The sequence below is a fragment of the Sorex araneus genome, chromosome 10, assembly GCF_027595985.1.
Source record: "Sorex araneus isolate mSorAra2 chromosome 10, mSorAra2.pri, whole genome shotgun sequence".
NCBI lineage: Eukaryota > Metazoa > Chordata > Mammalia > Eulipotyphla > Soricidae > Sorex > Sorex araneus.
The window spans coordinates 37,989,239-38,001,506 of record NC_073311.1 but is presented as its reverse complement, the minus strand read 5'-3'; the positions used below and the strand labels follow the sequence as shown (position 1 = coordinate 38,001,506).

General features: G+C 57.2%; 1 protein-coding gene across 1 annotated transcript in view; it reads right to left on the bottom strand.

The window, feature by feature from the left end:
* Positions 1-12,268, bottom strand: part of ELK3 (ETS transcription factor ELK3) — a 76,406-nt gene that overhangs the window by 31,962 nt on the left and 32,176 nt on the right. The window contains exon 2 of the mRNA XM_055118635.1: positions 11,814-12,022. Within this exon, the coding sequence (XP_054974610.1) occupies positions 11,814-12,020 (207 nt within the window). The 5' untranslated portion in view covers positions 12,021-12,022. The remainder of the gene's footprint in view (positions 1-11,813; positions 12,023-12,268) is intronic.

Here is a 12,268-nt window from a genome sequence, read left to right as displayed (position 1 = left end):
CCAGCACGGTACTGACTGGGCACATCAGGAGCCCACCCGTGTCCAAAAGACGAGGGTCTGACCGACCATGCAGGCCAGGCCCTGGGGCGGCAGCTGTGCTGAGTGTGGGCCTGCGGGGGGTCTGGGGTGGCCCCTCCGGGCTGAGCTGTTGGTCTACACACATGGAGGCCGAGGCTGGCTGGATCTCGGTCCTGTGGGGAAGGAAGCAGGGGTTTGCTTCCAGCATCTCCTCTAGACCTCAGGTACTAGGGTAGCACTTAGTAACCTCCAGCTGGCTTTCCTCTCAGGGGGGATCAAAGGGGTCTCATGCAGTATTTCTTTAAAAACATTATTATTATTATTATTAATTATTACTTTGGCTTTGGGAAATGCACCAACAGTGCTCAGAGTGCCATGTGTAATGTCAAGGATCAAATCAGCGTCAGCTGCGTGAAAGGCAATTACCTGAATTCCTGCTCTCTGTCATGCCCATAAATTATCATATTTTTCTGCATTTTCGAGTGATAGTACAGCAGGTAGGGCATTTGCCTTGCACACGGCCGACCCGGGTTCAATTCTCCCGCCCCTCTCGGAGGGCCCGGCAAGCTACCAAGAGTATCCCGCCCACATGGCAAGGCCTGGCAAGCTCCCAATGGTGTATTCGATGTGCCAAAAAACAGTAACAAGTCTCACAATGGAGACATTACTGGTGCTCGCTCGAGCAAATCGATGAACAACAGGATGACAGTGCTACAGTGCTACAGGCCACATCTGGGGTCTACTCCCAGCTCTGTGCTCAAGGGTCAATCTCAGCAGTGCTTGGAAGACCACAGGGTACCAGGGCCCGAACCCAGACTCCTACATGCAGAGCACACACTGCATGTTTTTTTATTTCAGCTATGCCAGCACTCCACTCCTTCAGTTCAATGCTCCCCGTAGAACTATACTTAGCAAGCAGTGATCTAACCGGCCGGACATCCTTTTGTTTTGTTTTGTTTTGTTTTGTTTTGTTTTGTTTTGCTTTGCTTTGTTTTGTTTTGTTTTTCGGCCACACCTGGAGGTGCTCAGGGCTAACTCCTGGCTCTGTGCTTAAGGATCACTCCTGGTGGGCTCAGGAGAACATATGTGATGCCAGGGATCGAACCCAGGTCAGCAACATGCAAGGCACATGCACTACCCGCTGGACTATCTCTCCGGTACCCCGCATCCTGGTTTAGGTCACTCAGTTCATCTCCTTCCTTGGGGCACCTGAGTCCCTCACACGGGGCCTCACTTCACAGGCTCCACGGGCCCTGGCACTGTCCCCCGTGAGTGTCCTAAGGACCAAGGACCTTCTCAATGAGGGCCAGGCTGAGCTCGCCGAGCTGCAGCCTCTGCCATGGGGGCAGCTAAGAAGGTTCCAGGAGACCCTGCAGACCCTTCTCCCAGCAGCAGTTTCCATCCTTCATGGGAAGTTGAATGCTGGCCACACACACACACACACATACACACTCACACTCTCTCTGTCTCTCTCTCTCTCACTCATACCTCCGCCCCACTCGAAACTTAAAATCCTTCAAGTAAAATTGAACGCTGGCCACACACACACACACACACACACACACACACACACACACACACACACACACATACACACTCACTCACTCATACCCCTGCCCCACTCGAAACTTAAAATGCAGCCTCATAGAGAGCTGGGGTCTTCGCACGTCACAAATCACAGCTGTGGAGACACAGACGCCAGAATCAATGGGAGACAGCTCTGGGGCAGGCGCGTGAGCAGTGTCCTGGGTTCAATTCCCGGGGCTGCCGGACCTCGAGCACTGCGGATGGCCCTACTGTCCATGCACCCGGCATCCATGCAACACCACAAGGTCAGGGCAAGCCCTGAAGCACACGGTCCAGCTGGGCAGCTGTCTCCGAGTGGTTTCAGGGCCCCCCTGCACACTGCTGGGGAGACACCCCCAAGGAGAGGGGATCAAAGAGCCGGTGCAGGGGACAGTCAAGACACTCGCCATGCATGACTGACCACATGTGGTCCCCCGAGAGATCCCTGAGCACAGAGCCCTGAATACCAGGTAAGTCCTGAGCACCTGAGTGTTGGCCCAATACCACCACCACCACCACACCCCCAAAAGAAAGAAAAGGAGGGGAAGGGAAGGGGGAGAGAGAGGAAGGAGAAGAAGGGAAGAATGAGCAGAGGAGAAGGAATAAAGCAGAAGAGGGAGACTGCGGGGAGGCGAAGGGAGGAGTGAAGGGAAGAGACAGGGAGGAGGGCAGGAGGGCAGGGATGCACCAGGAAGCAATCCCTGAGAAGACAGGCTGAGACTGGAGCAGCGCAGGTGCAACCCAGGGGACACCAGTGACGGTTGGGGCCACAGGAGCTGGCGGGGCCCCGAGGCTCCTCCCGAGGACACTCCTGTTGCTCTGAGCCACGGAGCTTGTGGCTCCTGGTTACGGCAGCCCGGCCGAATGTCCCCGTTCCTAAAGTCCACCCAGCTGTGCAGCCCACCGCCCCGATGCTCTAGACCTGCACACCTGGACCCGGAGCATGGCCCCGGCCGGCTTCAGAGAGGAAAGAGCGCGGCCAGCTCGGGCTCCAGCTCGGGCTGGGAACGGGCGCCTGGCAGAGAGGCTTCCCTTCGAGCTGTGATTTCCTTATTCAAGACACGGCTCCGTGGCAGGCAGCGTGCTCCGCCTCTCCCCGGCCAGCAGGGTGAAGATGGAGGCTCGGGGTGAGACACGGGCTGGACCCCCGGGTATCCCCCAGCCACCCGGGGGTGGGGTCGGGGGGACTGTGGCTTCTGCTGCCACCAAGTCACCACCCGCCCCCCCCCCCCCCCCCGCTGGCTTATCTCGCATGCAGAAGCCTATTTCCCACTCCAGACTTCTGAAATGTCAGCCAAAGGCCAGGGAAAGTCCTCCCCAGCCTGCCTCCGGCTCTCCCTGCTGGAGGGGAGGCGGTGGACAGGGACTGTCTTGAGGCGGCGGCAGAAGGTTCCAGAAAAGGGAGGCAGGAGTGCGAGTGGACAGTCCCAATCCTGCCCGGCCTCCAGCCGCCTCATCTCCCTCCATCCTCTTCAGAGCTGGCTGGGGAAGATATTTTGCGGGCTTGTGGCTCCCTCCCTCCATTTTCACTGTCCATCGTAACAGGACGAGAAAGGCTGCCTCCGGGGGGTGCCCCCATCCCGCCTCCACTCAGGGTCCACGGGGCCCCGCTGTAGAGACCGAGGAGCGCCAGCCCTGGCCAGGGCAGAGAAGTCGGCTCAGAAGCATCGCCCAGGCCAGAGACTGCTGGACAGAGAAGAGGAGGAGCGAGGCGCAAAGGCCACTCCCAGGGGACAGTGTCGGGAGCAAGGGGGTGTGATCGGCAGGGGCGGGCGGGCTGGGAACAGACGGGAAGAGTCTGGGGTCTTTTTGGGGGCCGGGAGCCCAGCCAAGGAGGCTCTACTCTGGGGAAGAGAGGGGCATGCTCAGCCCCTTTTCCCTTCAGCCCACAAACACGGGGCTGGGCTCTGCCCCGCTGGGAGCGACCCGCAGGCAGGCAGGGAGCACAGGACAGGCCTGGGCCCAGTGTCTCAGGGCAGACAGTCCCCCCGCCTCAAGCCCCAGGCCCGAGGTCACGGGGATGGCCAGCCTCGGCCCGGCTGCTGCCCTGGGATCCAGCTCACCCGCTCGCACCGCCCCCCTCAAGGCGCCCAAAAGACACCGTGACGAACAGGCATTTGTCGCGCTGGAAAACAAGTCGGTGCAAGGAACCGGGGCTAGACGGAGGCTCAGCAGAAACACTCGCCTCCCCCATCCTCCGCCTGCCGCAGAGCTGAGGTGGGAAGGGGAGAGCAGGCTGCAGGCGGGAGCAGCTGGCCCGGCGGGTGGGTGGTGGGTGGTGTGATGTACACGCTAGGGGTTTTGTCATGCTGTCTACACAGCCGCTCGGTGTTCCTACAGCCAGAAGCCCCAAAATAGGGAAACCGTGCTGGGAAACCAGGGTGGAGGGGTGGGGGGGCCGGGAGCTCGGCCACCATGTGACGTCAGTGGCTGGAGGTTCTCCTGCCCCCCCCACCCCGGGGTTTCCTAGCAACTGCCCTATTTTGGGGAACACCAAGTGTCACAGGAGGCTGCCTCGGAGTCACATGGAAGAGGGGCAGAACCCCCCATCCACACCCGCTGCCTCCCCCCCTCGGTCTGGTCTTCTCCAAGCCAGCTGCAAGGTGGCCAGCCCCAGAGGGCTTCCGGCGGCCACCAGCTATCCCACAGGTGTCCGGGCGGCCTCCAGGACCACCAGAAGCTGGCAGAGACCCCCTGCTCGTCCCCTTGCACATATACCCTAGTCCCCCCCCTCCGCCCCAGCCCTCCACCAGGAAGAGCCCAGTTGCCATCTGTTGTACCTCAAACGAAGCAATCCGCCTGAAAGGCAGCTGAGAAAGGAGCCACACCAGCCCTCGGCACTCGGCCCCGTAGCTGGGCCCGGAGGGCACCTCCAAGATGCCAAACTCCCCCCGCCACCAACAGAGTCCAGGCCAGACATATGTTCTGGGGCATTTCACAGCCCAGGAGAGGTGTTCTAGAAAGTTCCAGGGCACATTCTAAATACTTACTAGACTTTTTCTATTTTTTTTTTCTCCGCTCCAACAGTCTTATCATTTTCTCTCCGCCACATTTATTCTGGGAGAATTAAAGAATTCCGCCAGGGCCGGGCATTTTGGCAGCGGCTAATGGCAGATCCGCATGATGAATACGAACATTTTCCTGCGGTGATTGCACACCCAATTTGCAATGAATGATCCGATTAAGTTTAAAAGGTGACGTGTTGGACTTCCAGGAATACGCTGCCGGCCGACTGTGTCTGCACCGCTCCGCCCGGGCCCTCCGGGTTCAGCAGGGGAGACCGGAGGGTCCGTCCGTCACCCTCTCACCTTCTCCATGTCCCGATGAGACGGTTCTGGCCAAGCCTCCCACTGCCCCCACCCCTACCCCCCGCCCCCCAGGAGGGCTGCTCGCGCCAAGAAGCACCAAGACAAACGCTGGGCTGGGCAGGAGGTGCTGGGCGTGAACCCAGCTCCCTCTCCACAGCAGCTGAGAGGTGGCCTCGGCTCCCCTTGTGTCTACACAGGGCGACCACTCCCCCTGGCTCCTTCTCCACCCCTAGGCAGCTCTGGCGAGCACCCGCTGGACTGAGTGCTAAGGATGGCCTCTTTGGTCAGCAGAGAAAAATCATGTGCAGAAACAAGTCCTCGTGGGCAGGGCTGTGGGGACAACTGTCCGGCAGAAGAAGAGACAAGGGTTCATTTCCACACTGTGGCTCTGCCCCCCTTGCCTCCCGCCTTCCTGGCTCTGAAACTCCAACTCCGGAGCCTGATTCACTCCCAGCCTCCCCTCTCCCTCCTTGCCTAAGTACTCCCACTAGGCAACTGGGCCTCTGGGCCTTTGCACATGCAGTTTCCCTGTCTTTCCAATGGTCCTGCTGTCCTCTTCCAGCCGGGACTCATCCTCAGTGCCGTGGACCAGGTCTGGGCCCTGACCCATAGATGGCCTTCTCTCTTGGAGATGCTAGGAGTGTGTCCATGGACGCTTTCCATGCTGGCTGTCCTGTTTTCGGAGTCACCCCAGAAGAAGGATGTTGTTTTTGAAGGAAAGGTTGAACAGAAGAAAAAGGCAGGGGGAGAAGAGAGTGGCCAGGCCAACCAGAACCGGTATGTAAACCAAGGCACCCGACATATCCAAGAAGCTAACGTGTGTCGGGCATCCAGGGGCTTCCCAGGCCTCGGGCATGGACAGGGGTACAGCAAGGCAGTTGCAAGTCTGCTCTGGGCCTCCTCCCTCTGCGTCCCAAGATTTAAAAACCAGACCAGGGGCTGGAGAAATGGTAGAGTGAGCAGGGTACCAGCCTTGCACGAGGCCAAACTGGGTTCAATCCCTGGCACTCCGCATGGTCCGGAGGGACCCCTGAGCTCAGAGCCAGGAATCAATCCTGGGCACCACTGGGTATGGCTCACAAACCACAACAAACAAGTCTGTCATTGTTAGTGGAAGAAACAAAATAAAAGCCTGAAGCCTGTTCACAATCCAGAAGAGAGAGCAGCGTGTTAGAAGAGCACTCGAGGAAGAGTATTTTGAAACCAAGACCCAACCAATCCCTGCAGCCAGAAGATCAGAGTATGCAGGAACAAGCCTGCCCAGGGCTGAACGGCTGGTTCCTGTCTCCATGTACCTCAGGTTCTGCTCTGGGGACTCAGAACCAGGGGTCTTCTAGCCTCTGCCAGCCCCCAACCCCAACAGGGGCCTCCAGGCTACACCTAGAGAATCCAACATGCTGCATCTGAACTGGGGTGGCCCTGGGCCTTTGCACCTGTCATTTCCCCATCTTTCCATGAGAGAGTGCTCAGAGGGCTGGAGCACGTGCTTTGCAAGCTGACGGTTCAGTGTCAGCCTCCAACACCATGTAGTCCCCGGAGCAGGGCCTGAACACAGAGCAGCACGCAGCCCTGAGCACTAGCTGGTGTGGTGCCCAAACAAAGCCAACAGAAAAACCAAACTGGGTTGGCTCTCCTGCACCGTCTTTAGCAAGGAAGGAGGCTCTTGGCAATACCCAGCTGCAAAGCCTTGTCCCCACAGCACTTTTTGGCTCATGAATCCCAAGCTGGATGAATCTCCCCAAGGGGGACTGGCCTCCCTCCTCTCCGTTTCCAGCCGGAGCACCCAGCCGTGAGGTCAGTCAGTCCAGGCCACCAGGTGGCCACAAGACCAACATGTGAGAGCACCTAGCGGCGACAGCTACGGGATCCAGATACCGTACTCACGGGGGGAGCAGAACCAAAGCACCATCTCCAAGGCTCTCCCTCCGTGGCTCATCCTGAGGGTCAGGAAAGCCACAAGAGTCTGGACACACTGTCGACGCGGGCAGACGTGTGCTCCCCACTTAGGACTGTGCGGAATCCATTTCCCATCTGGTCCCCAAGCCAATAAAACTGAAGTCCTTGCGGAAGAGACATCTGGATGCAGAGACATAGAGGGTGGATGCGCAGTGCTGATGGGGCAGAGGCCGGGGCAGTGGGGGGGGGGGGGGTGGGGGCGGGGGGGGAACAGGCAGCATGTCCATGGTAAGTCCCTAGACTTAAGATGCCAGCAGGGGTCCTGCCCTGAGCAGCAGGCCGAGCAGGGCCCTGACAATACCCAGGCTCTCTGAGGTCATGCCCGAAGACTGTCAACAGTCGGTCCCTATGCATCTCTAGGCATGCACTTTGCTGCACTTAATGAAATGGAGCAGTACGACAGCCAAGGGGTGTAACTTTCTCAAGTCTAGCACTTCATCATCATCATAATTATTGATGTTATTGTTATGATTATGGGTTTTCTGACCATACTCAGCAGTGCTCAGGGGATACTCCTGGCTATGTGCTCAGGGATTTCTCCTGGTGCTGCTGAAGGGGCCACATGGGGCCAGGACTCTCTTACTGAACAGCAGCTGTCACTAAGCCAGTGGCTTTGCTTAGGAAGGTCACCTAAGTCACGTTCTGGTGGAATCCCTTTGCTCAGTCGCCAGCCACTTACTGAGCAACAACTACATGCCAGAGCCTGGCCAAGAAAGTGGAGCAGCAAGCACAGGTGGGCCCGGCCAGGGGTGAGTGTGCTGGGGGTCAGCTGGGCGGGAGATGGCTTGGGTGCAGAATGCTGTCGTGGCCACACGGTGGGCTTCATGAATTCGGGTGACGAAAGACAAGCATGATCGCAGGGTCTCCCCACCCCCTGCCGACGTCTATCCTGTCCCCGCCAGGGAAAGATGCACTCAGGAACCTCAGCCTCAGTCTCACCTGGACGGTTCTCAGTGCGGAGCCTATGCAGGCCGCTGAAGGAGTCTGAGGGCGCATGCGGGGTGCGGAGAGCGGGGCAGGCCTTCACTCAGAGCGCCAGGAAGTGGCGTCTGCCCACCCACACACCTGGGCTGTTCCACAGAACAGGCACCGGGAAGCAGATGTGGCTGGCAACCTCCAGGGACCAAAAACTCCCAACCAGGTGTCCCGGGAGCTCACGAGTGGACAGAGCCATTAGTTCCCGCACGTGGCACCCTGAGTCTAAATGCAGAGCCAGGACCTCCCTGGGGAAAGGTGAGGTGTGGGAAAACTAAGGCCCTCCCCAGCTCTGCACCATCTCAACGGCTCTGAGAGCATGAGGGGAAAGAGTATGTGGAGTTATTACTCCGGCTAATACTTTCTGGCACGGAACTCTTGAGGCCAGCCTCCCCGCCTCCAAACCCCAGATCACAGCATGACCCAGACTCTCCTGTCAGGCCCATTTTACAGATCAAGAAACTGAGACACCCCCCACCCCCAACCAGGTACTGAGGACACCCAAAGCTCCCACAGGCATGAGCTGGACTCAAATCCAGACCCTCTGGCCTGCATGTCATGCAACCACCAAGGGCCTGCTCTGGGGGGAGCAATGACCCCAAAGACCCCCCAGCCCACCCCCACCCCCACAACACTGACCCCTCTGGTCGCTCCTCAGAGCCTTCACCAACATTTTACAGACATTCCCCACTTTCTTCTCTCTGCCCGTTTCTAATATTCTGGAATGAGCTAAAAATACGACCTATAACCTATAAAAATAATGATATTCTCATGCCTGTCTCCTCTGGCAGGAAAAACTTCCCTATTAGGACAAATCAAGGGATGTGCAGTTCCAGCCAAGAGTGAAGAGATGATGGCAAAGGCGAGAAAGGGTGCAGCCTGAGTTACGCCTGTGCAGACAGACAGGGCTGGGGGTGGACGAAGGAGAAAGGGGACAGCCGAGGAAGGAGGAGGGGGGAGGAGCAAGAGAGAGGAGGGAGGGAGAGAGGAAGGCAAAGGAAAGGAAGAGGAAGGGAAGGCAGGGAGGCAGCGTAGGGGCAGCAGACCGGGGGCTGGGACAGTCACAGAGCCGTGACGGGTGCGGAATTTCCTGGGGGCTGGGGTGGCACATTCACAAAGACCTCCCGTCCCACACGGGAGCCGAGCACCGGAGACTGCACTACAGCTGGAGGCCCCGGGACAGCAAGGACAAGGGTCCGGAGAGGGCGGGTCTCTGGGTGACACCAGAAACGCTCCAGCGGCTGCGGCCGCGAGGCCACCGTGGCCTCAGGGCTCAGCCGCTGCTCCTTCCCGGCTGCACCGCTTGACGTGTTCACGGGCCGAGGCCCTGTTTAAACGCGCCCCCAGCGACGATGAGACGACGGTGACGAGCCTCCACGGGGGCGCCTGGTCTCGGGGGGCTCAGGGACAAGCACGCACACGGGGCGCTTTTCCAAACCCATTTCGTTATTGGAAGAACCGCCGACTGCTTCTGGAGTTATCAGCATAACTGAAACATCACAGAACTTGCGTGATGTCAGAGGTCCACGGGAGGTCTTGGGACCCTCCCCCATAAAGGGGACTACTGCGTTTATTTGGGGGGGGTGGTGGAAGGCGCACCCCGTGTTGCTCAGGGCTTACTCCTGTTCTGTACTCTCGGGACACTTGTGGCCGAGCTCAGAGGAACATATATGGGGTGCCAGGAATCGAACCCCAGTCAGCAGTGCGCAAGGCAAGCGCCCTACCCGCTGTATATCGCTCCAGTTCCATAGTATCAATTTATAACGGGTCAAAGTGAGATGTGCACCGCATCTACAGGCGAAGACGGTGCATAAGCGCGTGTGCGTTACTAATGCGCATGTGCGTGGTGTAGAGAGCGCATGTCCGGCACGGGTAGGTGACCAGCCAGGTGGTCCAGCCAGCATGACAATTGGGCCAGGCTGCTCCGGCCCTCCCTGGCAGTGCCAGATGGCTGCTCTGTGGTCACATGGTCCTCGTCACGCTCCATCCCACTAGATGCACAAAGGGACAACTGCTAATGGGTAGGGGGCACCCGCTGGCCCTCCACTTGGGTTCTAAAAGATGCCCCCGCTGTATGACGGTTTCTTCGGGCACTGAGGTGCTGGAGAGTAACGAACAACCTCTAAGGCTGCAGTCACTTTCGTGCCGCCCCATGACCCGGGCGGAAGTCAGACGTGCACAGGCAAAGGGAGCCAGTGATGTGGAAAGGGAAGGGCGTCGCCTTTGGGCTGGGAACACCCGCGGAGGAGCCTGAGCCTGGTTCAAGCCCCGGCTCTGCGGCTTCCCGGTGGCAGGAACCCGGGCAGGTTTCCCGGCAGAGCCTCCAGGTTCCTCCCGGGTCCCCAAAGAGGAAGAGGCTGCCAGCTGGAGCGGCGCGGCTCCCCAGATGATGTCACTGAGAGAGGAGGAAGGGTGGGAAGGCAGGGCAAGCCACCAAACAGACCGGCTGACGGGGCTGGCAAACTGCTTTCTCCAGCGATTTCGAAAGGCTGCCCAAGGGAAATCAGGTCGAGTCTAAACGGCTCTGGGAGGACTCATTCCCGCTCACGGCACCCCTGGTGGGGAAGAGGCGTGATCCTGAGGACACACGGAGGGGAAGGGACGGGGGCAATGCTTGGAGGTGAAACTGAGTCCCCAGCATCCTCTTTGACACCTTGATGGATATAAAACAATGAGATTCCTTTGTTTTACAGTCTACAGCCAGGCTTTCGGGCAAACTGCCAGCAGGCAAGAAAGACTGTTTTTCCTGCGAGGGTCCTAATTCCCATTGTGTGGCTTAGAACCTGGGGGAAAATGCAAAACAATAAACCATCTGCAGGCTTTCAGACAGTGCAATTTGCAAGAAGTGCTTTTACAATCTTCACAGGGCTCTGCATTAAGCCAGGATTAATTAATTGCTACATTAAAGGAAAGCACCTTTAACATTTCAATGACATAATCATAGGCAATTACCATCATATAAAGGAACACTTTATAATTAATGATGCCTCCACTTCCTGAAATGTGTACTCCTTCAGCCTTGAATTCCAAAGGGGTTGGCAGACAGAAGGCACTAAATATAGATCAGGAACTAATATTTAAATCAGATTTTAATTCACCTTTCAATATGAACAGTAAGACCAGAACAAAAGGAATCTGCTTATCAGGAGTTTAAGTGCCACGTCCAGGTCTTCTTTAAGTCGAAGAGGTTAAAGAAATATCCAGCAAGGACGGATTCGAACAGAAATGGCCAATAACTACAGGCTGGAATGACGGCCCCTAAATAGCAACCATTTTGCCCTAGCCAGCACTTTAACTGCTTCCAGAGAGGCATTAAAACTCCCCCACCCCCCGACCCCAAGTGTCCTGGTGTTGGCAGCTATGCTGAGTTATCACTCTCGAAAGCACTGACTCATCTCTGGGATTTCAAAATGAAAAATGGGTTTTCCTTTCATTAGGGAAGTTTGCCACAAAGCTGCAAACCCCAGTTACCAAACATTGGTCTAAGTGTTTCACACGGACGGACTTGGTTAGCTTTCTGGTACTGGTAGATACGGTCCCCATGTCACATATGAGGACACCAAGACGATTACGGGACTGACCCAAGTGACCAGTCCCCCAGCAAAGGCCTAACTGAGGCAACTGCCAATCAGGCAGGATAAACACTTTCTTAGATAGTGACATTCACTGTCATGACTCAAGCTGGGGTTTACGGTAGCTAGAAAACCATTTGGAGTCTCCAAAACTCCCCTACACCTAGTTCCTTACAGAGGAAGCAAAATTTGATTCACGGTCACTTCTGGAAGTTTTTAAAAGGTTCTACAGAATTTCTAGAAGTTAAAAAAAAAATCTCCAAAGAGGCTTTTCTGCCCTAAAAAGTCTATATATTGCTATTTCACTTCCAGTGTGACCCCTAGCACACCATTACCACCATTACCGGCTTGTGTCTATAAAATCAGAGGGTGCCACACCCACCTCCCCAAGGCAGCTGCGCACCAAGTCAAGGTTTACCTTGTCATAATAGTATCGCAGGGCTCTGCTCAACTTATCATAGTTCATGTTTGTTTTGTTTTTTCGGAGTCCCCACAGTTTGGCCACTTCTTCTGCTTTGAGGAGCTTGAATTCACCATCGTTGGAGGTCCAGCAGATCAGATGCTCATGTTTCTGGTCCAGCAGTAACTGCAACAGGAACTGCCACAGCGTGATTGCACTCTCCATGCCTGGGGAGAAGGCGCAGGTCAGAGCCTCAGTGGGGAGCCCCCCGCCCCCGGCCAGCGCTGCCCTCCCCGCGCCCTCCCAGTGCCCTCCCGCCCCACACCGCCCACGGAAGCACAAGGATGCTGGGATGCATGCTCAGCCACACCCGCAGGGGGCTCCTGGCTGTTCTGGAAAGCTGGTATGATTACCAGATGTCCTCAAGTCTAGGAGAGCCCTCAGCACCCTCACATCTGCGCCACACCTGTCCC